The sequence below is a fragment of the Hyaena hyaena genome, unplaced genomic scaffold (genome assembly GCF_003009895.1).
Source record: "Hyaena hyaena isolate Hyena2069 unplaced genomic scaffold, ASM300989v1 scaffold_655, whole genome shotgun sequence".
Lineage (NCBI taxonomy): Eukaryota > Metazoa > Chordata > Mammalia > Carnivora > Hyaenidae > Hyaena > Hyaena hyaena.
This window is the reverse complement of record NW_024081289.1, coordinates 272221-287966: the sequence shown is the minus strand read 5'-3', so window position 1 is coordinate 287966 and position 15746 is coordinate 272221. Positions and strand designations below refer to the sequence as shown.

The window sequence follows — 15746 nt, the reverse complement described above, 5'->3', positions numbered from 1 at the left end:
GCACAATCCATTTTTGGGCCTGCTCAGACGGAAACCCTCACATGTTACCGCCCACTCTTCTCCCACCCCCTCTGGCAACAGGATACAGTTAACCTAGAGTAATATTTAGGGTTGAAGAAAACGTAGTGGGATGAGTATGTATGTGAAATATGTATTGTTTGGGCTCTGTCTTTGTGGTTCTTTCTTATTCTACCTTTATGATGGTGATGCAGCTGAATGCCCCTGTGGGAGAGAAAGGACTGGGTTTAACAAATATAATAATTTGTGTAATTAAAGTTTATTTGATCACAAAATACTTTCTCTGTCTAAAAAATTAGCAGTAGCAGCAGTACTTTCTGGCCAAGGAGGGCAGACCTATCCAGACTATTAAAGCCTGGGGCATAGCGTCCCACTTCCTCTGTGGATATATACCTGTGCATGGTGGCTAGGGCTCCTTTACCAGAGTATCTCTGTCTCTCTCATGATGGGTTTTTTTTAGGGAGAGGAAGAGGGGACCTGGGTGAAGATCTGGGATGATTTTGAGTGGGATAAATCATTAGGCTGTACCTCAAAGAAAGTCAGTCTCCCATGTATTGCTCTACTGCATGTGTCCACCAAGGCACTTCTCTATACTGTTTGCCAAGGGAATGGGGTATTTTCACTCTCATAGAAAGCAGTAGCCTAAGTCTTGGTCCCCACTGAAGCAAAGCAGTGCGGCTCTCCATAGCATGTTTGGTGGTTATGGGTTAAGTGTGTGGCCAGCTCATGCTTTTTCTCGAGCAGGAACTGTGTGTGCACCCTATGCTCACACCATGCTCTCTAAGTTCTCCTTGGACAGGGCCTCGGCCACTGCCTCGGCCTGAGTCTCAGATGGTGTGTAGGAGTCCTGGTAATCCTGAAGCAGTTTCACCACCTCCAGGTGGTTGAACTGTACAGCATCATCCAGGGGAATGTTGCCCCACCTAAAAGCAACAAAGCCCATGATCAGACAAAAAAAAAAGACATCAAGAGTGCTATGGTTAAATACATGACTGTGGTGGCTGGGGGGCAGTGGGAGAAAACCTGCTGCCCAGCCCCCCTTTTACCTTAATCCTACTCACCGGTCCTTGACAAAAGGATTCACTTTGCAAGCCTCAATCAGGAATTTAACAACTTCGATGTGTCCTAGGAATATGGGCAGAAGGAAAATGAGATGGCACAGATCCTGAACCTTTTGGTGTTAACATTAGGCAGACTTTTGGCAGCTGGAGTCTGAAACAAAATGGGAAAGGCCTCTTCCCATTTTGCTCCCTGCAGCACCCAATAATAGTTGGCCTAGAAACTGCAGAGCATCTGGACAAAACTAGTTGCTGCCCTTGTAACTTTAAGGGCATATACAATAGGGATTACTCTTGTTAGAAAGGAAAGGGTCTTGGGGCGCCTGGGTGGCTTAGTCGGTTAATCGTCTGACTTTTGCTTAGGTCATGGTCTTGCGGTTCGTGGGTTCAAGCCCCGCGTTGGGCTCTGTGCTGACAGCCAGCTCAGAACCTGGAGCCTATTTCAGTCTGACTCCCTCTCTCTCTGACCCTCCCCTGCTCACGCTATCTCTCTCTCTCTCTCCTAGAAATAAATAAAACATTTAAAAAAAAAAAAGAAAAGAAAAGAAAGGGTCTTAGGGTGTGCCTGGCTGGCTCAGTCAGTAGAGCATGTGACTGTTGGTCCCAAGGTTATGAGTTCGAGACCCACATTGGGAGTAGAGTTTACTTAAAAAAAGAGAGAGAAAAAAAATAAAATATAAAAAAAGAAAAAAGAAAAGGTCTTAAGATTTGCTTCCCCTTTTATTTAACCTTTAGATACCTTCAGCTGCAGCAACATGAAGGGCTGTGCGGGAGTCATAATCTTTCTGTTCCATGTCCATGGCTGATAAGGCAAACCTGCGGGTGGTGGAAAATAGCCAAAGTTACCCAGATCAGCCTAGAATCACCAGTGTCTTTTCTGAAATGGGATCAGACTGGATGGATTTTAGAAAAAGTAAAACAGAGCTTATGCTCAGATCTGTAGACACTGCATAATCATGTTCTATACCCAGATGAGACTGTTACTCCCAAATCACACAGGGGCGTGATGTTTCCAGAAACATCTCTGCCTGTATGTTTGTTGATGTTGGTGATCTACTTGCAGCGGGGTCCTTCATTACTTCCTAGGATTCTGCTCTTAACACCCAGGTTAATCCTAACAGTGACTACCGATAATTAAATTCTTATCACATGGCAGTCACTGTACTTAAAATAATCTCATTAAAAAAATTTTTTAGTGTTTTTTATTTTTTTGAGAGAGAGAAACAGAGCATGAACAGTGGAGGGGACAGAGAGAGGGAGACACAGAATTTGAAGCAGGCTCTAGGCTCTGAACTGTCAGCACAAGGTGGCTCGAACTCACAAACCACGAGATTGTGACCTAAGCCGAAGTTGGACACTTAACCAACTGGCCATCCAGGCACCTCTAAAATAATCTCATTTAGGGGCGCCTGGGTGGCTTGGTCGGTTAAGCGTCCGACTTTCGCTTAGGTCATGATCTCGCGGTTCGTGGGTTCGGGCCCCTCGTCGGGCTCTGTGCTGACTGCCAGCTCAGAGCCTGGAGCCTGTTTCAGTCTGTGACTCCCTCTCTCTCTGACCCTCCCCTGCTCATGCTGTCTCTCTCTCTCTCTCCTAGAAATAAATAAAAACATTTAAAAAAAAATTAAAAAAAATAAAATAAAATAATCTCATTTAAATGCAGTGTCCATTCTATGTGGCTCTAAAGCTGAAACAATTATTTTGCTCTGTTGACTGCTAACGAGATCTCTGACCAGGAGTACTGTGTTTATTTGGTACCTTCGAAGGGCTGAGACATCTCCACTATACGCAGCAAATAATAGGTTGACCACAGTCTTGTTCTGGAAAACAAATCATAATCACCTGAGATTAACTGTGACTTTGAGCTCACCCATGCTCAGCTCTGCCCTGTGACCCTTCTACAAAGATGCTTAGCCAAGAGTATTGCTAAAGCATTATGGAATGTTCTATTCTGAAATATTCTTATAAGCCACCCTGGGATTTTCCTTACCCGAACTTCTCCCCCTTCACGTCGTGGGTCTAACTTCCGAGCACAGTGCCTCAGGTTGTCATAGTTGTGGAAATTGAAGAGGGACACCAGCTTCTAGAATTATAAGCCAAAGAGATTATTTACCTACTCCCTGACTTAGTAGGTGGTCAAAATTGTTTAATTTACTCATTCAAAAACATTAAGTCCTATATGCAAAGTAACTCACCTGGCAGAAGCTGATGCCCCTGTGGCTGTTCCCTAGCTTGTCCAGTGGAGGTGACAGACACATCATTCCCATGACATTGGGTACTACTAGGAGAATGGCTCCTGACACAGCTGACTTTGCTGGCAGGCCCACCTTGGGGATAAAGTTGAAACTGAGGATAAGCTAGAGGTGCCTCCAAGTCTGGATTAATAAGTTAGTCTATCCCAAATGACTGCATAGGCTAAGCCATATCCATCTCAACCTTTTGGCTTGTTAATTAGCTTCTTTTCTTACTCTTCTCCTGCCCTCTCCCCCTTAAATTAATGGCTTTAGTAAGGAAATATTTGTTGAGTGTCTACGCTGTGCCTGATGCTGCCCTAGAACTAGGACAGTATCATTTGACTTCATTCTGGTGGTAGAAGATATGTGATCAACAGACAAAAATAATCACAGCTTAAGAGAAAACAGAGGACAAATGAAGTAGGGTGCAGGAATAGAGAATGAAGTGGGGGGGGGGGGCTACAGGACACAAGCTGGTCAGAAAAGCCTCTCTGAGGAAGTGACATCTAAACTGAGACCTAGAGAAGTGCCAGGCACGTGAAGAGCAGCAGAAGAGTGGCTCAGAAGCTGCAGCATCATGTATTGATGTGTTTGAGGGACTTGGTGTGTTTGACAAAGTCCCAGCTAGGATTCTCAGCCTAGCTGCCTGGCTGGAAGTTAGTGAATGAGAGGCAGGAACAAGCTTCCATCCTCAACTTTCAGAGACTCTGTGTCCTCACTTCTCGGCTCTGGACTGGTGGCAAATGGACGGCAGGGCCAGTAGCACTCACATGGAAGGCAAACTGGCCTGAGAAGTCGTACATGCCGCAGGAGTGCATGAGGCTGAGGGTGTTGCGCACTGCTTCAGCGCTCAGCACGCTCTCTCCTGTGATGGGGCAGATCCCGCCGTTGGCCAGGGTGGCTGCCATGACACTGCCTGACTCACAGGTCACCTCCACGGAGCACAGCTATGGAGACAAGGCAGAGGTGAGGGTGCAATGTGGATGTGAACACTGTGCTCTTGGGTGTAGAGCAATGTTCTTGGCATCCTGATCTTTCAAAAAGTCCCCCTGGTGTTTCTGAAGGACACCAGAACCACTGAAGAGGAGCATCCCTCTTGTGGGTCAGAGCACGGATGGAAGTCTGTCCTGTTCCGTTGGCCTGGAGCTAAACAGAAGTCTTTCCTCACCTGGAAATAGAGATCAAGGGCAGCCATCATGTCCACCCCCTTAGGAAAGCACTGTAAGAAAGAAGAAGGGAGAGCATTTCTTTTCAGGCCATCAGCAGACCCTATCTGTCACATTGCCAGGATCTCAGCCAAAGTCCCCAACCCCAGGTGCTTTTCCACCAGCTGCAGAATTCCCAAGGACTTTCTGTGCCAGCCACTCCCGATTACCTTCTTTTCCTTTAGATAATAGCCGATGGCATAATTCCGATCCCCTGTTTCCTTCTCTGACTGGAATCTGAAGCAAACACCCAATTTAGTACTTGATGTTTGAGGGTGGATGTAAGGAGAAGGGGAAAAATAACTTCCTTGAGAGATACAGAACTAGATCATACATGTCAAACTAAATCAGCCCCTGTATAAATTCTCACAGTTAATACTGGAGGAAACTTCTGACCCTGAGCAAGCACTGGGCAAAACTTTATTGTAAAGCATAAAAAACAAACCAAACCCCAAACCGTGTAGTCCTCTAGTTTGGTGAAAACTGGTGAGCATTTTGGCCTTGAGGGACTTGCTTTTAAATACTAAGTAGAAATGGAAGGGCGCCTGGGTACTCCAGCTGGTTAAGAACTGGACACTTGATTTTGGCTGAGGTCATGATCTCCTAGTGGGTTTGAGCCCCACATCTGGCTCTGTGCTGACATTGTGGAGCCTGCTTGGTTTTTCTCTCCTCTCTGCCCCTCTCCTGTTCACACTTGCACACACACTCACCCTTTCTCTCAAAAAAATTAAAATTAAAAAAAAAAAAAGAAATGGACCAAATTCTTTTACAAAGTAAACAAATGTCAATAAAGAGGCTCAGAGGAAGCTGGGTGGCCAAAATTCTCCTGGATTTCTTGCTCTTAAGATTCTATCACCAGCCCCCCCAACCCACTTTGTCTATCACATGCACACACCCCACAATGTACTCATCCAATCCTATGAACGGGGCCTTACGTAGCATTGCTGAAACCCATGTATTCGTTCCCAGCCATTTTGTTCAGATACTGTAACACCTAAAAGAGAAAAAGGAGCATGGAAGGCACCACGTGAGAGAGAACCTCTACTAAACGCATATTAGCCTGACTAATTCTTCTGAACTCCTCAGTCCTTATCCCAGCAGGGACTCAAGAGGCTTTCGCCTCTGAGGCCAGAGATCCCCACACCTCTGGAAATAAGGATTCTAGTATGGGCTGCTGCATTATCAAAGTGGGATTAGAGCCAGGCACTGGGGCAGCTGGAAAGGATAACATGCCATGGAGAAAAGCAGCCAGGGGCTGAGTAGCAAGGGAACTTACGAAATCAAACTTCTCTGCTTTGTTACAGTCCATCTGCAGAGAGAGAGAGAGAGAGAGATCAGCATTCCAAGCCTAGGATGACGGGAATGTCAACAGGAGTTCATGTCTTAGACTGGTTTTGCTATTGACTTTTTTTTTTTTCAACTGAGAGTTTTTTGTATGCCTGCATATCATATCCAATGATCTTAAAAGCCAAACCATTTAGATTTTATCATCAATGAGTACAAATAACCTCACCCCATCTGTGTGAGTCTCATCCATCCCTGCACCTCACTTCCATTTTCATCCTCAATCCCAGCCCTCATCCCTGACTCTCATTTTCCTTCTCCTGATTCCAATCCTGTCCTCAAGCCCTATTCCTATTCCTGATCCCCATCCTCATCCCTTATGGCCCAAGCTGGGGCCATACTCTATCCCATCCCTGACTCCCATAGCCATCTCCAACTGGAGTGACAGGAATGGGATGAGGAGGTGTGTTGCATATAATATTCAGTTATATCAAATATATTGATAACTGAAATAAAGAATAAGATTTTAGCTGAATGTCAGGGCCAGTAAGGCCCACTTAGATGGGAATGGGATGAGGCAGGTGCCAGTTACAGGGTTGTAAACAGAGCTATCCCAGGGCAAAGGGAGAGCCTGAGCCTAGTCTCCCATTCCACCCCCACCACACTCCATTGCTTCCTGCACATGTCAACTATAGTGTCAACACCATAGGGACTCTGACACCTGAGTCCCAGGGGGGAGGGTTCCTAACACCACCTTCCCCAGAAGGGGCTGTGATTGGCTCTGGGGTGTTGCGGCCCACACTGTTCACAGGTTCTTGCTCAAGCCCTGGGAGACCTACAGCTGACAGACCAGCCTGATACCCCTGCTCAAGGCCAACTCACAGTTTCAGGTGACGTGAATAGCTGCCCTGGCCTGGCCATTCACCCTTCTTTCTGTGTCCCTCACCCAGAAGTGGCCAATCAGTGCCCAATAGTGCTGTCCTCCCCCTGTGTCTGGCATTTGGCCCTTGGTCCTAGGCAGGGGTCAAGACCTACTCACTTCTCTAAGGGCCAGGAAGCTCTGGGCTCCAGACCCAGGGGTGGGGGCAGAGGTACAGCTCCTTTTACTAATATCTTTGACATATGTGGGTCCTTGCTGTGCCCTCACTACTTCCAGGGAACCCTCAAAGGAATCAAGGGCCAGCAGTCTCCCTGGAGAACTGGGTAGTTATGAGGGATATAGGAACAAGGGGGTTTAGAAAACAGTACATTCCAGAAGGCTAGGATGGCACTGACCTTGATCAGGGAGCTCACAACAATGGCACCAGCATTGACCATGGGGTTATGGGGAATTCCTGGAGAAATACAAACCACCCAGAGTTGTCTTAGTTGCTGAGCAAAGCCTCCTTTACAGCCTGCTCACTCTGCAGGCTAGACAAGAAAAATTTCTTTGCTGGGGAGGATGAAATGACAGAGCTAATCAGGAAAGTCAGAGAAATAAACAAACAAGGCTGGGGCGGGGGGATAGGTGGGAATAAGAAGAGGGACATCTATGAGTCTGGTCTGAGCCCTGATAGTGCTCACCTTCTTCATTGAGGGACAGCTTGTTGTAGCGTAGGCCACTGGGCTCCTTGCCCACAAACTTGTGCACGTAGTCAGTGCCTAAGGTGCTTATGGAGATGGCGTAGGTGAGGGGCTTCACACAAGACTGCAGGCAGAAGGGTATCTTTGTATGGCCCACGGAGTGCCTGGGGGGCAGATAAGTACCATGAAAGGGCTCAGCCTATGTTCTGCACCTGTGCCCTGCCTCCCCTTCCTCTCACCCAGCATCTCACCGCTGACCATCCACCGTGCACAGGGAGACGCCCCACAGGTCTGGATTGGACTTGGCCAGCTGAGGGATGTAGGCCGCCACCTGGGCATGAGTGGGGAGACAAAACAGACAGAATGGAGATATGGATGTAGAAGGGGAACAGAAATGAGGGTCATGGTCAGGATAAAAGTAAAAATTCTGTCATCTGCAGTGCAACAGGGTTCCCTCCTGCCTGTTGTTCCCAGGGACCCACACTTAAGTCCAAGAAGTTCTTAGCTTTCTGTAGCTCTATTCCTATAGAGATGGCAGTAAAGCCTATGTAAGGTAAAAAGAGAATTCTGGGTTTTGGTTCTTAGGCTTAATGACCCAATAGGTCTCTTTCGAAGTTCTATTGAATCCTTTATTCCACTTGTCCCATAAGAAACTTCAGATTCCCTCACCTGCTCTAGAAATCACATGTACAGAAATATATAAAGCCCTTGTCCCCATATTTAGAGGTTCTGTTTCTCATCTCTCATCCATTGATTCCCAGCCCCAGGAAATTTCCAAGAAGCAAGGTATATCTGGCCCAGAGCCCTTGCCCCTCCCTTAGTCCCCTGGCCCTCACTTTGCCTCCAGTGAGCTCTTTGGCATCCTCAAAGATGCGATCCACATGGCTCGTGAACTCCTCAAAATCAGGAATGACAAACTTCTTTCGGAATGCCTGGGTCAGGAGCACAATGTTGCTGCTCACACACCTGGATCCCAGACACGATTGGGTTAGGGGGCTGGAGAGATGCAGCTGTGACTCACTCTGGAGCCATGGAAGTTGGGAATAAAGAAGGAGTGAGTGGTCATGAGGTTTGCGACCAACAGCTGTATGACCTCTGGCATGTCACTTTATCATTCTGTGTCTTACATTTCTTTTGCCCCTAAAATGAGGGGTTGTAATGATGTGGAAAGATACCCCAAGACAGTGTCTTGGAATATAAGAAAAAATTACCCATATAGTATGTATAGTGGGTCACCTTTATATTTTAAGAATCCTAAGTCATAGAAGTATATTTGCATATATTCCTATATATGTGTAAATGCATAGGATATTATCTAGAAGATACCCATTAATCTGTTAACAATGTTTACTTCTGGGAAAGGGGACTGGGACTGGGGAGAGAGGGAAAGGAGAACATGTATTTATATATTGTTTGAACTTGTATAATGAGTATATGCACGTTCATATGTTACTTGTGTAATAAATAAGTAATAAAATGAAGAGTTGAACTATCCAATCCCCAAGAGCCCTCCCTGCTATTATAGTCTATGTACACATCAGTTTTGAGAGTGGTGCCCTTGTTTCTGGGGCCCTCACTTTTGGAAGAGATCTCGGTCCAAGAGGCCACCACTGCTGGACTCTCGAACCTTGCGGCGCATCTGGCTCATGCAGTCCCGAAGCCGGGGATCTGATGTCTGCAGTCCGGTGGCCTTCAGTGCCTTTAGGAGAAAGAAAGAGACTGGTAAGATCAACTACAGGGACAGCAATGCAATCCTAATATTCTTTCCCAATTGATAACAATTAGCTCAATCCCAACTACTATAATAGGTGGAGCAAATGGGTTTGCAGACCAAGGAAGGAGAGAATGGTGCAGCTGTGGAGACTAACAAAGTTTTCCTGCCCTTTTTCATCAAGAAAGCTGGTTTCTGAACCCCCTGGGTCAAAGTCTCAAACCAAGAAAAATGGCTGAGTCAGAGGGTTTAATCTTCCTACCCTGGGCCAGAGATGAGATTGCCTTATGAGTCCAGACATCTACTACCATTTGCTATCCTTATCCTCATGAAGTAACCTGTTAGCCGCCCTACACTTGGGCTTTTCTGTCCCCCCACTTTCCAGAGATCCTGAAGGATCAGTGTTCTGAGCACGGAGAGAGGAACTTACAGTAGTGAACTTGTGGATAGGGATTCGTTCCTGTCCTTCAGCAATAGTGTAGAAGAGTAGATCACCCAGGCGGGATAGCATGCCACTCTCTGATGAATCACTGTTTGGGGGCAGAGAATAGGGGAGGAGGATAGGAACGTGAGAACTGCTCCCTGCTTCTCCTAGAACATGACCTTAGAAGTAGATAGGTGTCCTCACTCTGTGCCTCCTCTCTGAACCATCTGATCTAGCCCTAGAATTCCAACCTTCACATCTGTCCTGAGAAGTCTTAAATCTTACGGTCTAGCTTTCTTTAGTTCCTAACCTTCAGACCTTTATTTCTAGCTGCCTTCTAGACATTTCCATTTCTGCCTTCTAGATTTCCCATAGGGGACCACCAACTCAAAATGTTCAAACTTGAGGTCATTTCCCCTCCCTTTGCTCCTCTTCTGAGCTTCCCATTTGGTTTAGTAGCAGTATCACCCAGGTGCCAAGCCAGAAATGTGGGATCATTTGGATAATTCCCATACCTTACACCCATGTTCAGTTGGCAACCCACACTATGTCTCTCAAATCCACCCTGTTTTCTTCCCTTGTGCCAGCATGGCATAGTAGAAAGAAACAGAGTTTTCTCCTTAATAGCTGTGTGACCTTAATATGGATAGTAAATCAGGTTATTTGATATTGCTGAACCTGCTTCCTCATCTGTAAAATAAAGGTAGTAACGTCTGCTTTACATGGGTGAAGTAGGATTATTTAACATAACATTTTGTGGAAAATGGTCTTTCACCAAGTAAATGCTCAGTAAACATTGCTTCATCATCAGCTCCATATTGTCTGTTCCCTAACTGCTACCACCCTCCCTTGACTTCCAACCCATCTTCTACAATGTCCCAGTTAATTTTCTAAAACTCAAATATCATTTCTCTACTCAAAAAACTTTGATAGCTCTCTGGTGCCAACACGATAAGTTATTTCTTGGTATGGCATTCAAGGCTCTTTAAAACCTACCAACATTCTTTTCCTATTCTTTACCATGTCCCAACAGTCCAGTTATGCCAGGTAATAGGTAGGCCCCCATGGGCCAGACATGGTTAGGTTTCGTGGCCTTTGCTTATGCTACAACCTTTGCATGGAAATACCTTTTTCTCCTTCATGTGGAAAAGTCCTTCTCATCCTTCAAGGTCCAGATCAAATGTTCCTAATTCTATAAAGCCTTCCTCAAACCTTCCAATATCGTTTATGCTGCTGGTATGACACAACACAACATTTTACTGATAGAAGACTCCCTTGCTCCACCTTTAGGACTGTATGCATGTGTGTGTGTGTTTAGAATCAACATTCTTTATTTTTACTAAATTAGAAGTACAGGAGTGCCTGGGTGGCTCAGTTGGTTAAGCATCTGACTCTTCATCTTAGCTCAGGTCTTTATCTCAGGGTTGTGAGTTCAAGCCCTGTGCCCAGCATGGAGCCTACTATAAAAAAAAAAAAAAAAAAAAAAAAAAAAAAAAAAAAAAAAAAAAAAAAAAAAAAAAAAAAAAAAAAAAAAAAAAAAAAAGACATTGCAAAATCTTAAACAGATATGATGATATTTTAGATTATAGATGTAGGGGCACTTGGGTGGCTCATTGGTTAAGTGACCAACTTTGGCTCAGATCATGATCTCACAATTCATGAGTTTGAGCTCCATGTGGGTTTCTCTGCTGTCAGTGAGGAACCTGTTTCAGATCCTCTCTCCCCCTCTCTCTGCCCCTGCCCCATCTTCACACACTCTTTTTCTCAAAAATAAACATTAAAAAAAGTAAAAAATGAATATTTTTAAAAATATTTTATTTTTGGGGCGCCTGGGTGGCTTAGTCGGTTGAGCGTCCAACTTTCGCTTAGGTCATGATCTCGCGGTTCGTGGGTTCGAGCCCCGCGTCGGGCTCTGTGCTGACTGCCAGCTCGGAGCCTGGAGCCTGTTTCAGCCTGTGACTCCCTCTCTCTCTGACCCTCCCCTGCTCATGCTCTCTCTCTCTCTCCTAAAAATAAATAAAACATTAAAAAAATATATTTTATTTTTAAGTAGTCTGTATATCCAACACGAGGCTTCAACTCACAACCCTGAGATCAAGAGCTCCATGCTCCACTTACTGAGCCTACCAGGTGCCCCAATATGTAAAAATTTCTAATTCCAATTCTTCTGATGTGAAATTAGAAAACAACCTTTTTTTTTTTTTAATCTCCTACTCCTCTCATTCATTGTATGCATTCTCCCATCCCCTCCCTCTAGGTCTTTGTATTTTGACTATCTTTGTCTTCCTAACATTGAGCAAAGTCCCTAGCACACAGCAGGTCTTCAATAAAAAATTACCAAGTTACATTTCTAGGAAGGTCCCTATTTCCCAAAGTATCTGTCTTGCTGACTTATAGCACTTAAAATTCCAGGTATTACAGACTTCTTGGTCTTCAAGAGTTCTATTAATATGTTAACAGATTTAGAAGAATTATTTTATCAGATCATTCCAAATATGACAGCTATTTGAGATTAAGATCCTTTAAATCTCTTCGATCCAAGAATTTGACTTCTGGGTATTTATCTTGTAAGTATTTACAAACCTACAAAATAACATATTCACATTTATTGCATAGTTAGTAATAGTAATACTGGAAACAACATAAATGTGCGTCAACAGGGAATAGCTTACGTAAATTATGGTATATTCACGTAATAGAATATTATGCAGTACAAAAAAAAGATATGAGAGATTTCTTTCAGTACTGGTATGGAATGATCTCTAAGATGTCATATTAACTAAAATAAGCAAGCTGTAGAATAGTGTTCATAGTATGGTACTATTTATGTTTAAAAGAAAAAAAATGTTTGCCTTTTCAGGCACAAAATATTTCTGGAACAATATATAAGAAACCTGTTAAAAAAAAAATAAAAAAGAAACCTGTAAGCCTGATTTACCTTCCTCTAGGGTGATGAAGCAAGTGCTGGGCAAAAGGAGTGGGAGGGATACTTCCCATTATGTATCTTTTGACATATGAATTTTGAGCCATATGAATATGTATACATTATTTATTAAATATGGTATATACGAATATGGACATACTATCTATTGAAACAAGGCATTAAAAATATTAAGTCTCTCTAGAAGCTTGGCATAGACCAGGCATGTGTGTGTTTAGGGTCAGGAGGAATACCAGGAGAGGGGTGTTTTCTTGTTTCTGGGGAAATCCAACTGTCACAATAAGGCTAGTGCCTATAAGGAGGACACAGTCCATCTGGTGATAGAAGAAGGGAGGAAAAAGCTGAGGAATAACTCAATAAGGAAATTATGTAGGAACATTTAGAGGGCAGGCCTCTCCGTGCCTGTAAGCTGAGGGAAGACAGGAAATAATGCCATACTACTGAAGTTATCACAAGTCTTAAGAAAACTGCAAACCCTTTGGCCCAGATATAGATTGATCTACAATATAATGTTGAGAGGGAAAAAAGCAAGGTGCAGAACAATGTGTATAGCATGATATCATTTTCATTAAAAAGGGAAAATAATATCAACATGTATTTGCTGACATATGCATACAATATCTCTAGAGGGTTATACAATATTTCGATGACAGGTGTCTCTGGGGAGCAAAATTTCCTAGGAATTTACTCTAAGAAATAATTGAACAGGTGCACAAGAATATATAGTAACCAGACTGAAGACTGGTTAAATAAATTATGATACCTCATACAAGAGAATCTTAAAATGGCTAAATAGCAGCGATTAAAATGACAATATCATACATATATGCAATGATATTAAAAGCTGTTTATAAATGAAAAGGGTTATCAAAGAATATGAATACTGTAATTCTATTTTTGTTACGGTTTTATATATACATGTATACATATATGGGGTATATACGGACATACATCATGGTTACCTCTAATTTGGGATCTTTATTTTCTTCTCAATACTCTATCTTGTTTTCTTTTATAATCAGAAATAATAAAGCTAAATATTAAAAAAACAAACAAGAACCTGAATAACAGGGCATTTTCTCTTTTCTGTCTGTCCTCCGCACCCCCCACCCCCCAACCACAAGAAGCTCTCCTCATCATGGTGTCACACTGCAGAACCCATCCCCCTCCAGTGCTCTCAATTCCTTTTGGTCAAGGGAGCACCAGATCAAGGCCCCTAAGAATTTCCTGGGAGCAAAGGCAGCCATAGGCAGGAAGATCAAGGTTCCCAAAAACACTTTCAACACCTGACAACACTGGAGAGGAAGCGTGTGTGGAAGGAACCAGGGATACTACTTGTTTTCCATCCCACAGAAGGTTTAAAGGTGAAGGAGATCAAGGCTTTGGTCTATCCCACCATTTCTCCCATGGTGATTATTTGGGGAAAGTTGGAATGGAGAGTAGAATGAGAGAGAGAGAGGGTTTATTCTTTAAAATTTAAATGTTCCATGTTTCCTTGAGAAGTGGCTGATGGAAAAGTATAGCCTAATAATTAATGATAAAATAAATCATACCTTACTGGTCTGTTACCTGTCAGGGCAGGGGCTCCAGTGGTGGTGAGGCAGTGCTGTGTCTATCTGGCTACTTTAATTATGATGTGAATGTCTTTCTGAATGTCATCTGTACATGTCAATGACAGGAGAGATGGTCCATTTTCTATTCCTGCTATCATACAGCAGGGACTACTTTGGACAATGTCTACGTTGGCTTCTGGAAAGGACAAAATTCCCTGCTCAGCTCCGTCTGCGTCTCGGAGAAAAGAAGCTCACCCACCAAGTTTTCCTGGAGGAGAGACGTGCAGCCTCTGGGGCAGAATAATAGCCCAAGAGATGAGAACCCTTCAAATCAGGGAGCCTGAGCTGCACAAATAACGGCTCTGACTGGTTCTGGTTTGGGAAATCTGCGCCTTATAATTTTTTCCCCATTATAATGATGTTCCTCATTCAACAGCCAACTGGGAAACTACCTTTATTCTACAGATTAGGAGCCCTGAAAATGGACACATCCAACACATATCCAAACAACACACGCACGTACCTGCGCGCTAATAATACACGCGCATCACACATTACACGCTGAGGACATGCCAAAACACAGACAACACCATATAGATGGACAGACACAAGTACACCAAGATTCAAGGAGGAGGCTGTTCCATACCCACTCATCCCCTAAAATACATCCGAGGACCTAGAAGGAGAAGATGAAGATGCGCCACGGCCCTGCACTCAGACACGTGCACCAAGCAACACGCCGCGCTCATCTGCGTTTCCAGTTAAGTACGCACCTTGGACAGGCACCATCCCGAGGACCGACCTGCCCAAATGCCCTCGCGGGCGGACGGCACGTTACCGCCCGAGCGCGGCGGACCCAAAACCCCAAATCTAAAAGAAAAGGCATCGCAGGCTAGTGAACGAGAAGAGAAGGGAGATGAGATGCGTTCTCCGGGTAAGGGGACTCCGAGCTGGCAAGAACGACAGTGGGAGTGGGAGCAAGCCTGTTCCCCTGCCCCTGTCCCGAAAGCCTTACTGATCCCGGTGCTGCGGCTGGTGGCTGTGCGGCGTCTCTCTGCCCAGCGCCGCGGCCTCACTGAGGTGGTGCCGGACGCCCCCGCCAAGGAGAGGGCTCCGGCTCAGGTGACCCCAGCCTCCCAGCCAGCAGTGACTGCTGGCCCCGCTCAGCGCATTCTGCAGAGCCCTCATAGAGCGCATCCCCCCAGCGCGCCGCCCGCTCAGCCGGAGCGACCTAGGAGTCTGAGCTGTGGTTGGAGGGAGGGGCGGAGGAATCGCGAACACCGCGAGGCAGGGGGAGCTCTATGTTGGAGTGCAGAGCCTTGGCTGTGGAGGGGAGGAGGGGCCCAGTGGGTGGAGTTGGAGCAGGAGGAGGGGCTGGTCTCTAAACGTCTCGGGCCACTGCCCTGGGCACTCAGTCCCCCACTAGACAGGGGATGGACAAGGTGTGCAAAGTATCTAAGTGGAGAAAACTGCGGAGGACGTTTAGTGGGTGGAACAAGAGAGCAGTGCCCGAAGTTGGGATGGACAATGCCCAGGCCCAATCATTGGGGAAGCAAAGACCTTGGGGGCGGAGAAAAGATGAAGCTACCCAATGAGAGAAAGGCAGTGGGTCGTCCGCAAAAGCCTTGTGGATTCTTGGGTGCCTCGACACCCTGCTGCAGCCTTGCGTGCAGACGTTGAGGGCGGGAAACCCGAGGCTTGCTGGTTGGCGAAGCCTGGCGAGCTCCCGGAGGACGCGCCGGCGTCAGAACCATGGAA

The 15746-nt window shown here is 45.3% G+C and overlaps 1 protein-coding gene across 2 annotated transcripts; it reads right to left on the bottom strand.

Moving 5' to 3' along the window:
• Positions 1-468: 468 nt before the first annotated feature.
• Positions 469-15185, bottom strand: GLS2 (glutaminase 2). Of its 2 annotated transcripts, none has more exons than XM_039216852.1 (18): positions 15004-15185; positions 9501-9600; positions 8937-9058; positions 8196-8325; positions 7611-7690; positions 7360-7523; positions 7072-7130; positions 5789-5821; positions 5448-5506; positions 4683-4749; positions 4476-4526; positions 4078-4254; positions 3269-3400; positions 3064-3156; positions 2832-2893; positions 1816-1892; positions 1080-1143; positions 469-941 (listed from the first exon to the last, which is right to left on the bottom strand). In XM_039216852.1, exons 1-18 carry the CDS (start codon positions 15183-15185, stop codon positions 785-787), a joined length of 1809 nt encoding a protein of 602 aa, XP_039072783.1. In that variant the 3' UTR covers positions 469-784. The 2 variants fall into 2 exon arrangements, with proteins under 2 accessions (XP_039072783.1, XP_039072784.1); XM_039216853.1 differs by lacking the exon at positions 15004-15185 and adding an exon at positions 14762-14874.
• Positions 15186-15746: the final 561 nt, after the last annotated feature.

Bases quoted from the DNA above. Each gene is read 5' to 3' on its own strand.
- GLS2 (XM_039216852.1), bottom strand. From the start codon at position 15,185: ATGCGCTCTATGAGGGCTCTGCAGAATGCGCTGAGCGGGGCCAGCAGT. The intron at 4,750-5,447 runs GTAAGGCCCCGT...TGTTTGCTTCAG, and splicing joins ATGGGTTTCAGCAATGCTAC to ATTCCAGTCAGAGAAGGAAA. The intron at 4,527-4,682 runs GTAATCGGGAGT...TCTTTCTTACAG, and splicing joins ATTATCTAAAGGAAAAGAAG to TGCTTTCCTAAGGGGGTGGA.